Genomic DNA, 15,774 nt, shown 5'->3' with positions numbered 1-15,774 from the left:
AGCAATTTCCATACCTTTGATCATCCTTGTTACCCTTCTGTTAACCTTTGCCATTATTTCTGGCATTGTTTCTCACTCTGTGAGATAGTGTGGGTTGGTTTCAAAACTGTACACACAATTCACCATGCTGTGAAAGTCCTCAGTGCAACTAACATGTTGATGTTGTTTCACTATCCCTTTCCTTGTAATCCTAATATTTGACCTGTCTCTGAAGCTCCTGCTAAGCAGGCAGGGGGGAAAGAAACAGTCCTAATTTTTCGATATAAAATCACCTCTCTGTCTATTGCAAAGAGACATTAGAATAGCTTTATGAGAACATTTCTTCCACAACCTTTATGATTTTGCATTTATTGCTATGAAATTTCATCAGCTATTTTAAAACCTAGTCACCTACTCCAATAACCTCCTTTTACAATTTTTTTAGTAAGTTCTAACTGCATCAGAAGTAGGCTTGGTGAACTTATTATTCAACATTCATAATGGACTACAAAAGAGGATGAACAACACAGGTCCCAATGAAGATGGCATGGAGATCTCTTTCTAGTGCGAAAATTGACTGTTATTACTACGCTGTGTCCTAGCTTTTAACTTATTTAAGAAAAAAAACAAAAACACACAATACAAAAAAAACCATTCAATGCTAAAACTCTACTTCTTAACCCAACATTGTGTAATTTCCTTAGCAGCCTTGTGAAAACTTACCAGTTTACAGCTTGGAAATCAAATGTAAACTATATCGCATGTCCCTTATCCAAATGGTAGCAACTCTTTCAAGGAGTTCTAAAAAGCAACTTCACTTTACAAAAGCTATGCTGTCTATTCCCCAGAATCATTTTTCTACATTGATTCCCTAATTCTACCCTTTTAGTTTTTACTAATTTGTGCTTTAAATACATTGGGCTTACTAGTTTGCAGTTTCCCAGATCTTTCCTAAAGCCCTTTTAAAAAATTAGGGTCACACTAACTACCTTCCAAGTCTTTGGGTACCACGACAGTTTAAGCAAGAAATTACATACAACAGTTAGCACTTCAGCATCTTTATGTTCCTTTAGGATTCCTACGTGAATATTTTACAGTTTCTCAATGCTTGTTTTTCCTTTTATTTGTTTTATAGCAACTTCCACCAATGCTTTAATCTCAGACAAGTTCATTGATAAGGATTTCACCTGCCCAACTTTAACATCCTAGCTTCCTCTCTAGCAAGCATGTCACCTTTTGAAGGTTTCCCCCTTGTTTTTAATAACTTCCCATGACTGTTAAGCCAGGCCTGCTTACTTTTACTTCAAGTCTTTCCTGAGAAGCTTTTCACTGTATTTGTCCCGATCAGCAAAAAGTCCACTTTGTGGACTTTTGTTTATAACCGTTAAATAGTTCTATTCTGATTAGATAAGCATCACTAGATCAGAATGACTGCCCTCATTCCCAACTAACATGGATAAAAAGTTACTCTCAGGGTAAGGTTTCTTAAGATGTTGTACTATGCAACATCTCTGCATTCGACTGTATTTTATATTAATCTGATCAGTATCTTATTTTGTGAAACTAAGTATGAAGTCTATTAGCCTAAAAATTCATGATGCCTATACCTGTGGTCCCAGGCAATTACCGGTTGTTTGGCCTAGTTGGTCAAAGACCAGCCAAGACCATGAGAACATACAAGCTTTTTAAATATTGCCCATCAGTTGGCTTTCCTGTTCTGATCAGTCAAGCATCAACTCTATCCACCAAAACTAAGCAGCACAAGTTGTTTTTCAGCCGTCATAAACAAAACAAAAAAACAGAAGACATCAGCATGAGCAGTGAGACTGCAAAAAACAAAGGACTACAGGTGCTACTAACTCTGATCTATCATGCAAAAGCAACATTGATAGGATTATGTAGAGTGGTGTACCCCTGCATTTGCTCTTTCAATTAGCAGGCAGTTACCTTGATTGCAGGAGAGGACAGCTTCTCTATGCTTGTGCATTTTCATCTGTGCCTGTGCCAAATAATACCATGCTGCCGGACACTGGCTAGTCTTCTGCAAACCTAAGAGTAAAAGAGTTAAACAAACAAAGCTGCTTAGGGCTGCAAAGATGCTATAGGTGGTGGATGCTGTATTGCCATCAAGAACATTATGACTGGATAATCAGAATGAGACTTATAGTTATCAATTTTTTGAGTCTTATTTTAAAACTGTCCTTGACTTACATGCCCCCAAAATAAGGTAAAAGCCAAGAAAAATGTAAGCTGTTATGCTTACTTTTGCACATGCTGTATTATTTTCTGAAGATGTGAAGAGGAGATGGTGAAGAAATACACAACACCAGTCTAAAGTACACTTTTGTTTCAAAAGAAAAAACCTTCAGTTTGATCAGAAATCAACACTGAAAGCCTGCAGACTGCTTCATGAAGTTTTATTCAAAAACCTTAAAAAGTAGAGCAGTTCGGGAATATTAGGAATTACAAATTCCAAGTGTATTCTTAAATAGGATGAATGCTGGGACAGAACATCCAATAGTTTTGTAAGGCAGCGGTATCTGACTTCCACAGAGGACTTTTTTTTTTTTTCTCCTAGACACCTGAAATTTTTGTTTCAGTTTTAGCGCAAGACATATTATTTCAGTGTGGGCAGGCTACTCTAGCATACCCCAAAATCCAAATTAGGGAAACAACTTAGTATTGTTCAATTTATTCATCAATGACCTGGATGAAGGAACAGAGTGCACCCTCAGCAAGTTTGTTGATGATATGGGAGGAGTGGCTGATACACCAGAGGGCTGTGCTGCCATTCAGAGGGACCTCAACAGGCTGGAGAGATGGGCAGAGAGGAACCTCTTGAAGTTCAACAAAAGGAAGTGCAGGGTCCTGCACCTAGGGAGGAATAACCCCATGCACCAGTACAGGCTGGGGGTTGACCTGCTGGAAAGCTGCTCTGCAGAGAAGGACCTGAGAGTCCTAGTGGACACCAAGTTGACCATGAGCCACCAATGCCCTTGTGGCCAGGAAGGCCAATGGTATCCTGGGGTGCATCAGGAAGAGTGTTGCCAGCAGGTCAAGGGAGGCTATCCTCCCCCTCTACTCAGCCCTGGTGAAGCCACATCTGGAGTACCGTGTCTAGTTCTGGGCTCCCCAGTACAAGAGACACATGGAGCTACTGGAGTGAGTCCAGTGGAGGGCTACCAAGATGATTAATGGACTGGAACATCTCTCATATGAGGAAAGGCTCAGAGAGCTGGGCCTGTTCAGCCTGGAGAAGAGAAGACTGAGGGGGGATCTTATCAATGTGTATAAATATCTGAAGGGAGGGTGTAGAGAGGATGGGGCCAGACTCTCTTCAGTGGTGCCCAGTGACAGGACAGGAGGCAACAGGCACAAACTGAAATACACAAAGCTCTGCCTGAACATGAGAGAAGGAAGAAGGAAAAACAAACAAACAAACAAACAAACAAACAAACCCCCCCCCCCCACCCTTTACTGTGAGGGTGACTGAGCACTGGAACAGGTTGCCCAAAGAGGCTGTGGAGTCTCCTTCCTTGGAGATATTCAAAAGCCATCTCGACACAATCCTGAGCAACATGCTCTAGGTGACCCTGCTCGAACAGGGGGGTTGGACTGGATGATCTCCAGTGGTCCCTTCCAACCTCAGCCATTCTGTGAATCTTACTCTATCCCTTGGAAAAGGGAAGCAAGATGGCAGAGTGGCCTGGCTGACTCATGACTGCTTATATCCCAAATGCTTCTATTCCCAGCTTTCTCCATAAGCCAGTTTTGCCCTTGTCATGTAAAAGAGTTGAATATTCCACAGGCAGAACAAAAGTCGGTAGTCCTGTTTTCCCACTAGTATATTAAAGAGTAATTTTTGCAGGGCTTTGTCATTTCAATACAAGCAACATACATACTAAGTTGTAAGCCAAGGCTTTAGCAAATCTGGCTACTGTAAAAAAAAAAGTCTTTATTTCTTTTTAGACACCCAATACAAGTGTTCATATATTTACAGTAAACAGGTCTAAAATGATATACTGTAGGTTATAGAGAAGTCTTTTTTTCTTCTTTCTATAGAAATGCAGTGACTAGAGGAGTTGCATTATATTTTACTTTACACATTCTCCATTCCCTGATGCAATTGCTATTGCTATCTTTACTGCTTCGTTTAGATAGTCTCCAGTAACAGCCCGATCAAGCAAGTTTAAAGATGGTAACAGTACAATACTATAGAGCTGACTGTGATAGCACATAGCAATGATGTACTTCAGAGAAGTTATATTTAACTATAAACTTTAAGCTATATTTAACAGACATCTAAATCCTAAACCAATCTCAGAGCTGAGTATTCTTCTACAGGCTAGTGGGTCTTTTTGCTGCTTGCAACAAAACTGGCAAGATACTCTACGTATAAAATCCTCCAAATATCCACCATAAACCAGCTGCTGTTCAAGCTGAAGTATCTATACTTCATATTATATATTTACCTTCAGTAAGACTCTTAACAGCCTCTTCATATCTTCTTTCCTGGAGGCATTTTATACCTGAACCAATAATGCCTGGACCACTACTTGAGTCCATCTCCACAAGCCTAGAAAAACAGTGCAGGGCCTCTTCAGTGAAAGTACCTAGTTTCAGGAAGAGAAATATTCTGTAGAGCTGTAGATTTAAAAAAGAAAAAAACCAAACAAAACAAAAACCTGCAACAACATACCTTATCTACATAAATAAACGTCCTTAAAAGTGACACTTCTCATTTGAGCTCCAGGTAATGAGCTTTTAAAATTTATTAATTTCTTTTCCAAAGTTACTATATACCTAATAAATTAAAAAAAAAAGCAGCAGTAACCTAAATTCTCATTACCTCCAAAAAACTGTCAGTCCAAAACCTGAATTTTATCCACTCATGTTAAATTACTACTCAAATACTTCCTTTATTAATAGAAACTACTTCCTTGATATAGGATCCTTAGGCTTTTCGCCTAAGCCCAGCTGAATGCCCTAAAACACGCTGCCACAAATAAATCAAAATAGTTTCATTCCAGAGTGGGTGTTGCCCACCTACCAAATCACTGTGATAAGCTTGCTGAAACAGTCTTACTGTGAAACCACTAATCTAATGCTTTGGCTTAACTGTAACTGATTCCACTATTTTACACTTGTGTTGAACTGTAGATCTAGTAGTCCTTGTTCAAAGCAACTGCTAGGACTTGCAGCAACAGATTTTGAACTACTGTTTAGAAAAAAAATGTATGGCCTCATCTGACAAATGTTGCCTTTGATTTGCATTTTGAAAAGCTGACTAATATTGTAAGCCCACAAATTTGGGGCATTAAGCACTATGACAGGGCTGGAATGACTCAGATATAAACAGACAGCCTTACTAATACCTAAGCATCATCCTCCCCACCCCAGGATGACTGCAGGAAGGTGAGATGCTGTCAGAGAGTTGGTATAGAAAAAAACATGCCAACCAGGTTCTCCTCCTCTTTGGAAACTAGAGTCTCTGCCTTTCTCTCCCCCATCTGTAAAGTATCCTCATGTGGAAATGCAAGTTGAGACTTCATTTGTCAAGTTATGACTACGTATTTTTGTATAAATGAAGTTTAAAATTCTGATAAATATAGACACCAAGACCAAAGTTGTTTTCCCCCAAGCACAACTACCCATAGTTGCCTGAGCTCTGTAATAGTTCTTGGCATAGAGAAATAATTCTATCCTACAAAAAAGACTTAGGCTCATGTTTGCAGTTCTAGAGGAAGAGAAATTAACTCTCAGGTGCTTACTAGGCAGAATTGGTAGAAGGGAAAGACTTGTACGTTACCATAACAACCAAACTTCACTCCAAGATGGAAACTCAGCAATTTTACACCTAATGTGATTCATAACAGTACATAATGCACACAGCAGCAAGCTGTATCTTTTTCAATAGAGATTGTCAACTGCAAGAGATCTCAAAAGAGATGAATAAGAAAGGGCTTAAAAATTATCCCTTTTAAAGATCGGAGGGGGGGGGTATGTCTCTTTTTTCAGGTTTGTTTAAAACAATCAGTGTGTTCTGCACAACTTTTCTGTGAGGTGCACAAGCATTTCTTGCAGAAGTAGGATGCTGTTTGTTTTCACTCCTTCAAATGAAAATGAAAAATTCTCTTGTTGTTTTATCTTGCTATGTTCTTCCTCAAGCCTAACTTCAAAAGTGAAGAATGCAATCTGCTACCCAAGCAGAAAAAGTTACTTCTCTTTATTAAAAAAGGGTCTTTTTTTCTGATTTGCTTTTCTTAGTTAAAATGCATTTTAGGGTAGCCAACTTCAATTTCTGATGCCTTAAACAATCAAAGAAAAAAAAAAAAACAAATTAGTAGCTACCTTTGAAAACACAGAAGCAGCATACAACATTAATGACATGTTGGTCAGGAAACTCCTGAAAACAGCAGTTGTATACTTTTTCAGATCCCTGCAGTACTGAAGAAACTATACTATTTTTTCCTCAAAGATTCTTCTTCTCTACTTAGAGCAAACATCAAAACAGATTTGCTCATTCCCTATTCACCAGATACTCTTGTGAAGAAAGTTTTGTGAACGTTTCTTTTTTAGATGTCAGGGATTTTCTGGGTCAAGAATAACCTAACATAGCCCTTCCTCATCCCTAAAGTATTGACTAATGGTCTCCATGCTCTCTTCAAAACTTTGTAAGCTAATCTTCATTTGTCTGGAGAGGCTGCTTTTGAGTTTCATAAGGCATGGGTCCTTTGTGACTTCATACATTACCAGAATTGGACTTAACTGAGTATACATGTTTACTTATTTAGAGTCACCATAAAGTTAGAGCCAAGAAGTAGCAAAGCCACAGAAAGCTAAAGAAACAGCAAAACAATTTCACTTCCAGATAGGTAGAAATATAGCACAAAAAATAAACAATATACTTGCACAGGGCCCCAAAAGGTAAAAACTTGTAAGATGGTCACTAACTATAAAAAGAGATATTTTAAGTCCCCAAATATCTAAAACCATCCTACTCACCTGACTGAATAAAGTGCAAGCAAAGTACTTCTAAAGGATAACTCAAGGTAGGATATACAGCCATCATATCATCACAGGTCTTCTTCAACCTAAGCGTTTCATGAGGAAACTTGAAAGGAAAAAAAAATTTGTATGTGAACTATCAGATGTGGAATATTATGTCTATCCACTGAAGAAAATAGATTAAAGAATTCTTACTTTTGACAAAAACTGAATAAAGTCTTTGTAAAGATTTTGGTGCTCTTCACTGGGAATGCTGTCAGAAGAGTTCACTGCATGTTCAAATGCAGTCAAAAGCTGAAATAAGAAATAATTAGGAGTGCAACAAGCAATAAATCTAAGAATATGTATTCTTCACAGTCAAGTGCATAGTATTGTCTGGATCCTACTCACGAAGCTTATACTCATACTGTGAACAGAGAAAACTACAAAACAATCAAGTTTTACGCTGAAGTAGTACTCAAATAGGATCCAAAGCATGTTAGTCTACCAGTACCAGACGAAACAGTAATATACTGTTTCATAGCACAAGACAGCACAAGGAAAGCAAAAATTTGTAGGAAGCTAGATTCTTCCTTGTACCTAACTCTACATCCAAAAGAGGATTTGGTACCACAAAACCTAGGCTATTGCCTATGCTTTGCTGTCAGCCTTCCCCCCACTGTCCTGAAGAAATCTAGTCTTTTATTTCTTGACCTACAGCTTGTTAAAAGTGAAGCGCTGAATAAGAAGTTGTCTTCAATCCCACATCTTTCCAGGTTCAGGTGTCTTATTCTGAGCCGCAGAAAAATAAACTAGAGATCAGCAGGTAAAACCCATTCCTGAAGATTTCTGTAACTTTTTCCAAAATTCCTTTCCCTTTTTCCTTTAAAAAAAAAAAAAAATCAAAAAAAGAGCAGTGCTGCAAGCAGCACCTCTTCTCTGTAAGAACTCATAACTTAGAGCACTTGCCACCTCAGAAGGTACAGGATCCAGATTAAATTTCCTCTGTCTGAAATTAATTCAATTTATATCTTCTACCTTTCTAGAGCATGGCTACAAACCAAATTGGGGAAGAGAAGTCTCCACCCTTACTATTGAAGCAAGTTTGTTTTGAAAAAAACAGATAAATAAAACAAAATTTATTTCACCTACAGAGAACACAAGATCAATAATTTATGATCCTTCTGCTTGCTCCAATTAGTTTTGACATTCTCCTAAGAAGTGGGAGCTTACAATCTAGAGAAGAGAATTTAAACCCAAAGATTGCCTGTCTATGATAAGTACCTTACCCTTTGAGCTTCTTACAGAAAAATTCCCAGTGAGGTAGGAAGAAATAGAAAACCAGTGCAAAACTACCTGCTCAACATATGTGCGCAATAGGGGGTTACTGTTTTGAAGAATACTGACATTCTAGACTCTGACAGAGCTTATGAATACGCTAGGAGCTGTTCTATTCAGCCATGATAACACAGTGATGTTTCTGGTAACATGCAGAAGCACAGTGATGTGACACTGTTACAGCATAAACCCAGGCTTCTACAGAGTTCAGCTGGTGGTTAACAAGGAAGCTCCAGAACAATCATTTGGATTTAGGTGCCTTATTTCACCTAAGGTCTACTTCAGGGACCTGCACCCTTACTGTTTCTGTTTCCAAATGACTCAGAAGCCAAAAGGTAAAAAGAAAAAAAAAAGTCTACATTTTCTTGAGGAGCTTAGTACCCCTGAAAGTTAATGAGAAACACAGTCATAAGACTTCTATGTTTTTTTAATGCTTCATATAAAGTATGGCTGCATTCTGCATGTACATATCTAGATGAGTAGGAGTGATTAATATTACCAACTGCTCAGTCTCATTATCCTGATTTTGTGTACTGTCTGCCAGTAACTGGATCATCTTCTTCCAAAGCTGATGAAGCTCTGCATTATCTGCACCTCCCTCCTGTTTTATTTGTATAAGTTTGTGCCATGTTCGAGCCACCTGTAAACAGGACATAAATGAATCATGCTGTAACTCTTTCAAAAAGATTAGAGGTCTGATATGAGCTTTCCAATTACTGTCAACTCTAAGCAATGAGTTTCAGCTTTCTAGAGTAAGAGGTCAAACAGTACTAAGTGTTTGGCAAATAGGATTAACAAGTTACTGATGTACATTATTTTGAATAGTCAACAGATATCATAGGTTAAATACTACTATATTACTAATGTACTTCAACTTCTGCACTTACATTTGCATAATATACCATTGCAAAGAAACTCTTGCACCATTTCTTCAAAAATTTAAGTGAAAATAGAGCAATCATAATTCATACACAGAAAAGTGAAGAATTCAAGATGTTCTGACCTGCTTCTTGAAGAGCCAGAAAGCCTAGTGCCAGGCAGAGTAGTTAAGGAACAACTGACAAAAAAAAAAAATGGGCGTTTTCTATAAAAGGCTGAGAGATAGTTACACAAAGGTTGTAGAAGGGGAAGTGAACACTGGATGATAACACAAGACGAGTACACCAATAGTTTAAATTTGCCTATGCTAGACTAAGCTTTATGTTAAATAGTAATAGAATACCTTGAAAGAAGCTGTGGGTGCTGGTGAAGTCCTTCCTACGATATCTATCATGCACACAGATGGGAAATGTTGTAAACAGTAACAGATGAGTTAACTAATAGACCCTGACTAGGAGAAACAGAGGAAGGAGCTTGCTTCCATCCCAGAGCAGGCATCAGGGTGATGTTTTGAGTAACTATCAGGATTTACCCACTGTCTGATTAGAAGAACAATAGGTCTGAAAACACTGCATGGGGTTCTTTGAGTGTTCACTCAAAGATGTCTACCTTCCAAGATACAGTAAGTAAGGGAGACAACACCAATAACACAAATTCTTATTCTGGTTTTTGGAGGAAACCAACAATAAAAATTGACCTAGACAGTCTTGTAAACTCTGGTGAGGAGAAAAGCAGAAAAAAAGCCTTGTCAGATCTACAACACTAAGAACAGAAACAGAAAAACAGCAGCAGTACATGCTGAAATTTCAGTGTGGAAACATCAACAAGACTGAAAAAGAGAAAGCAGGACCCTGAAGCCTAACTTGTGGATCAGTGTGGTTTATGAATGGAGTCTATATACTAAATTACTGACACTGACTAGTTTTAGCAATTGGTGAACAAAAAAAGCCTTTGGAGCTAACAAATAGTCTTGAGGCTGTTAATACAAGACTTGAAAATGTTTTCATTTTCCATTGCTGGACGAAAGGTCAGAGGGGGAAGATGGTATAATGTAAGAGGATACACTGTCTTGTAAGAAAGCAAACTTTTGTAAGAGTAAAGAAAGAGCAAACAGTAACTGCAATAATAAGTATCCTGTATTACTACAGGCACAGTAGGCAAAGACAGAGTTGAGCGTTACAGCCATTTAACAGCTCCACCTAGTGGTAAGCTGACAAGGGCCACTTACTTCAGCACTAATGCTGACATGGGATTTGGGAGTGCTAGGTGGGCTGATGCCCTGCGACCAGCTTTGCATCTCCTTCCCACTGCGTATAGAATGCCTGCAGCTAAGCCACAGGCAATCGAGTTTAGGTTGTTGACAAATCCAATCTCACACTATGGCATGCAATATCAGAGAGAGTCCAGGAAGGGATGAAGAGCTAATGAGGTATCTGGAGCTGGCTAAACTAGAAAAAGTATACCCAGCTTGCACGTAAATGTGCGTTTGGGATCATGTTTGTGTTGACTTCCAGAAATAAAACAGGAGAATGAAGTCGCACCCTTTTCTTCAGCAACACTAACATCCTTTGTCAACTTTTGTCAGTTTAATGGATTGTCTCCGAGCCTGGTAAGCCGTGGAAAAGTCAGGCACATCACTTAAATCAGTTATGCCCAGTTGTGGTCTACAAGGAGACCACAAGCAATCTTGGGTTCAGAAAACTTGAGATTCCTAGATGAAGAGCAATTAATTCTTACAAAAAATATCCTTCTGATCAGTAAAGAGAAAGTGAAAGAGTTACCTACCTCTAAATATTTCTTTTCTTGATGATATAGCTCCACAAGCTTGTTACATACATCACACCATTTCTGCTTGTCACCACTAGAAAGGAGGAAGAAAAGCCAACACAAATAAGCTATTTAAGTTTTCCAAGAAATAGTGAAAGATCTTTCAAATTCTGTCAAATAAGTTTTTAATAAGTTAAGTTTGCCACGCAAATCTTTACAACAAATACCATGGATTATCCTAAAAATTTTGCTTATTGCTACTTTAACTGAATAGAAATGACTTCAAGGATTGTATTGTTCTTTCTGAGCAATTTTCAAATTATGGAAAAAAAACCCGTAACACTTCAGTCAGCTATGGGCTCTGGTGACAGTCAGTGAGTTAGCTGTGTTTAGAACCTTACCCATACAAACTAGATGACTTATGTTCTGTGATTCTAAAGCCAGAGAAAAACAAGCCTACCTATTAATGATAATAATGCAGACCACGAACTATTTAACTACAGTAAGTACTTCAAGGCAGTGAGTTTAGACAGTGGACATCAGATAATACACAAATTTTCTAAACTACTAACATAAAATACAGTTATTACAAAAGTTTTTCCCTTATTAAAAGGGACAGGAATAAGAACTATTTCTACTCCAACTTTACACTACAGAAAACCTGAGTAGTCAACTCTCATCCTTGGATATGACAAGGTTTAAAAAAACAAACAAACAAACAAAAAAAAACCCCAAAACCCCAACAACAACAAAAAACCCACAAACACACCTCACAGACTATCCTGTGCATAAACTATGGCATTCACTGGACTTTTTTAAAAAAAAAAAAAAAAAAAAAAAAAAAAAAGGAACTAGAAATCTTAGGTTGAATTGTGGTATTTGATATTCTTTACCTTTCATAGAGTTCCAAGAGCTTTTGGTAAACATCTGCTAAGTCTCCCTTGACATCTGTTTGGTTGGATTTCTCATACAAATTTGCTAGCCCCTTCAAAATAAAACAGATTAGATTTTTCAGAAACAAGTAACATTTGATGTTTGCAATTGTAAGTTAAATTTATATTGCAAATTTTGCCTACAAAAAAGATTACATTGCCTTCAGCAGGGTCAAATACCAATGCGCAATCTCTGAACAAAATTTGTGTTAGTACTTCCTGTACAACCTTCTGAATCTACTCATTTTAAATGAAAAGCTCACCTCATTTTCCTAACGGATGTTGACAACTATTTGAAACTAGCAAATACTATGTAATCTTGTTTGCATACCAGACAAAACATAACAAAGCACACTAAATGACAGGGTAGATGCTCTATATCCAAGTATTATACAGCCTTCCACAGTAACAAAGACAGACAGAGGCTGGTTGCTAAACAACTCATGAATTTTCAGTATTCCTTCAAATCAGGCACCAAGAGTTGTACTTAAAAATGTTTTATACTGAAAATGAAAGAAATTTTACTACATTAGAAAACACTGGATTTTGGTATCTGATAAACAGATACTCAACCTTGGGCTTCACAAGTCTCCAAATAACAAATAATCATGTCATGTTACAGGATATCATGCACAAACCACCAGCATGGCTATTCCAGATGTATATTGACTTTCACTGTGATGGAGAACAATAATAATGTAATTCATTCCATACTAGAGGCTAGAAAAATAAGTTATTAAATAAAACACTTTCTTCACTATGGGAGAAGCGATGTCAAGTGTTTCCTGAGCCATGAGCATGGCAATTCAGACTGCTTCTAAGCATGGACAAACTTATGTGTGTTTTAATTCTTGTGCTTCCCAGCATCTTTCACTGTTATCTAATGGAGCTAAAGATTACCCCTGTTACACACACAGGAAGCCTTTGGCTTTACTGTGGACACACAGATAATCAGAACTTCAACTACTGTGAAGCTTCACTAGAACTAGAAAAACTTGGAGGCCCTGAAGAAAAGATGATGCAAATCTTAACTCTTTTTTTCCCACATTTAGCTCCAGTAACACTTTTCATGGAAAGAATAAAGCTGACCAGAACGTGAATGTACCTGCCATGCCAGTAACTGGTTCGGTTCCAGTTCAGCAGCCTTCTTATATGCTCCTCTGGCCTGATCAGGCTGTTCCAACTCAGCAGCCGCCAGGCCAATAAATACCCATGCATTGTAGTTATTTTTCTCTTGCTTCAAGACTGCCTATAAATATGCAATTTTAAATAAAACTGATGAATAAAATGCATCTTACAGATTCATGTACTGACTTTTATTACTAAAGTTTTGTGAATTCTTCTGTATGGAAACATCAGAAGTTAATACATTTTTAGCAAAAGGCTAAAATTAATAACTTTAGCTTTCTTATGCCAGCAAAAGTTCATATTTGAACTGTTCTGCTAGCAATTGTATCTATAACTCAGCAATTAAAGCACTCCTGTGGAGTTCTTGATTAGAAATAGATTTTCATCACCACTGCTCTAGACTTAATATCCTCTGTTCCATATGCAAGCAAATGTAAAAAGGGAGAGGAATGGAGTTTACTTGCAGGCAAGCAACATGTGCAACCAGTCAAGTTCAAACTATGTCAACAAAACATAATTATGTCAACAAGATGCTCCACACTTTCTGCATTACTGTACAATTGTAGAGGGAAAGGAATGGCAAACACATACAAGTGCAAAAGTAATTATTTTCCTAGTAAAGAATTAATTACCTTGCAATGTTTTAAGGCTTCTTTATATTCTTTATTTCTTATTGCATCTCTAGCACTCTTTAATGCTGCTTTCACTTCCTTATTTGACATTGTGGCTACTAAGTAAAAAGAAGACACAATCAGCTCTTATAAAAAACATACTGCACTCAAAGCATTGTTTATATCCTACTGCAATTACATAAGAAAAAAAGAAAAGCACTCTAAGGCAAGATTCTTGCTGCAGTTATAGGTAGCACATCTGCACAAACACAGAAGTATAGTGCAACAGGCCAAAATGCATACTGTGTGATCACTCCACTAGAAACTCCTGAATCAAGTAATACTGTTAAAATACAGTACTGTTAAAACTACTTATGCTTAGATACAGCATAGGATTATGTCAATATTCCAAACAGTCAAAAGATACAAACTAGTTATCCCAGAATAAGATGTTGGTTCAAGTTTAAGACAAATTTAAATAGGATGAGAGATGTTATATGAGAGTCACCTTAGACTCAAAGAACCCTAGCATATGAAAGACACTGCGTACATGCTTTATTTCAAAGCAGGAATTCCTAAACAGTGATCTGTGCTTAAGACACATATCACACTAGGCCTGTGCTCAAGAGCTTCCTAAGGAGCGTGTGGCAGAGGGTGTTCTTGCATGCTGTTTACAGCGGTATCATGGTCTGCCTGCCATTTATATTCGGATGTGGGCCACAACTACCCTCTCCCTTCACACGCGTTCATGACAGATCCTGCTTCTGAGCACAGATGCATAATGATTTAAGGGCAGGGGGAAAGCATTTAAGGACAACTCCAAGAAGTACTCACGTTTACAAAGTCTGCTATAGCCATACAGTGTTTTGATGCATATGCTACATAGCCTAAAACAAACTTTAGAAACTATATAAACATCATAATCATAACTGTCTAAATAGGATGAGGCTGAAATTGTGGCTGGTGCAAGCACTACTGAGACTGAAAAAGTGACATGCTAGAGAAGAAAAAGCTTTGAAAAGCTGCAGGAAAAAAATATAAGGACTGGCTCAAGAGCCTAGCATGAAAATAAGAGGGAAAAGACAAAGGAAGGTGGCTGATTTTAAAGATTCTCTTACAACCTAAGGAAAAAAAAAACCTGTGAAACTTACATTGCTCAGCCTGTCCTGAGGATAGAGCTGGCCTGCTCAGAGGGAAAAGGCTCCTCAAATATCACAAAGAAACACGGAAACTTTCACGTCTGGATTCCATTTTCGCCTGCAGAGAAAGCCGGCCGTCACGCAAACGCACCCGCCGGCCCCTCAGCAGAGCCCTGCAGCTGCAGGGCGCCAGCCGCGCAGGGCAGCAGATCCGCCAGGCGCCTCCGCACAGCGACGCTCGCGTTTCCAGCCCCGCCAGCGGGCGCGGGGGAGCCCGGCACCGCCGCTGATCGCGCACCGCCCTGGGGCCACGGCGGGAGCGGCCGCACAGCCACCAGCGCGGCGCCTCTTCCCCTCAGAGCCGCCGAGCGCCGCCGCTCGCCCCACCGCAGGCCGGGCTGACCTCAACGGCCTCCTCCCCGCTCCGCATGGCCCCCGGCCCCCTTGCCCCCGCCGCTCGCCCCACCGCAGGCCGGGCTGACCTCAACGGCCTCCTCCCCGCTCCGCATGGCCCCCGGCCCCCTTCCCCCCGCCGCTCGCCCCACCGCAGGCCGGGCTGACCTCAACGGCCTCCTCCCCGCTCCGCATGGCCCCCGGCCCCCTTGCCCCCGCCGCTCGCCCCACCGCAGGCCGGGCTGACCTCAACGGCCTCCTCCCCGCTCCGCATGGCACCCGGCCCCCTTGCCCCCGCCGCTCGCCCCACCGCAGGCCGGGCTGACCTCAACGGCCTCCTCCCCGCTCCGCATGGCCCCCGGCCCCCTTACCCCCGCCGCGGGGCGGGACGCGCCGCCCAGCCCGGCCCGGCTCCCCCGCGGGGCCACGGCGGCAGCCGCCGTCGCCCGCCCACAGCCCGCGACCGCCTCACCTGCCGCTCCGCGCCGGGGCCGCCGCGCACCGCCGCCACTGCGCAGGCGCGCTCCCCCGCCCACCTACGCGCCCGGCTTCTCCTCCGGCGGCCGCCATTTTGCCAGCCGCGGCCTGTCTTCGGGCATTGTGGGAGTTGTGGTCCGTCTC

The 15,774-nt window shown here is 40.2% G+C and overlaps 1 protein-coding gene across 3 annotated transcripts in view; it reads right to left on the bottom strand.

The window, feature by feature from the left end:
- Positions 1 to 15,754, bottom strand: part of SKIC3 (SKI3 subunit of superkiller complex) — a 52,335-nt gene extending 36,581 nt beyond the window's left edge. Inside the window, exons 1-11 of one of the 3 annotated variants that reach the window (XM_064500222.1) lie at positions 15,626 to 15,754; positions 14,773 to 14,878; positions 13,643 to 13,740; positions 12,988 to 13,131; positions 11,844 to 11,935; positions 10,969 to 11,044; positions 8,804 to 8,944; positions 7,183 to 7,281; positions 6,985 to 7,093; positions 4,452 to 4,592; positions 1,927 to 2,028 (exon numbers count right to left, since the gene is read on the bottom strand). In XM_064500222.1, coding sequence (XP_064356292.1) covers positions 1,927 to 2,028; positions 4,452 to 4,592; positions 6,985 to 7,093; positions 7,183 to 7,281; positions 8,804 to 8,944; positions 10,969 to 11,044; positions 11,844 to 11,935; positions 12,988 to 13,131; positions 13,643 to 13,732 — 994 coding nt within the window. In that variant the 5' untranslated portion in view covers positions 13,733 to 13,740; positions 14,773 to 14,878; positions 15,626 to 15,754. Of the gene's footprint in view, positions 1 to 1,926; positions 2,029 to 4,451; positions 4,593 to 6,984; positions 7,094 to 7,182; positions 7,282 to 8,803; positions 8,945 to 10,968; positions 11,045 to 11,843; positions 11,936 to 12,987; positions 13,132 to 13,642; positions 13,741 to 14,772; positions 14,879 to 15,163; positions 15,234 to 15,524 lie in introns of those variants that run through there. The other 2 variants (XM_064500223.1, XM_064500224.1) reach the window with 2 other exon arrangements.
- Between the last annotated feature and the right edge of the window lie 20 nt (positions 15,755 to 15,774).

The sequence above is a fragment of the Dromaius novaehollandiae genome, chromosome W, assembly GCF_036370855.1.
Source record: "Dromaius novaehollandiae isolate bDroNov1 chromosome W, bDroNov1.hap1, whole genome shotgun sequence".
NCBI classification, from domain to species: Eukaryota; Metazoa; Chordata; class Aves; order Casuariiformes; family Dromaiidae; genus Dromaius; species Dromaius novaehollandiae.
The sequence above is the reverse complement of the archived record's forward strand: the minus strand, read 5'-3'. Positions and strand labels throughout refer to the sequence as shown.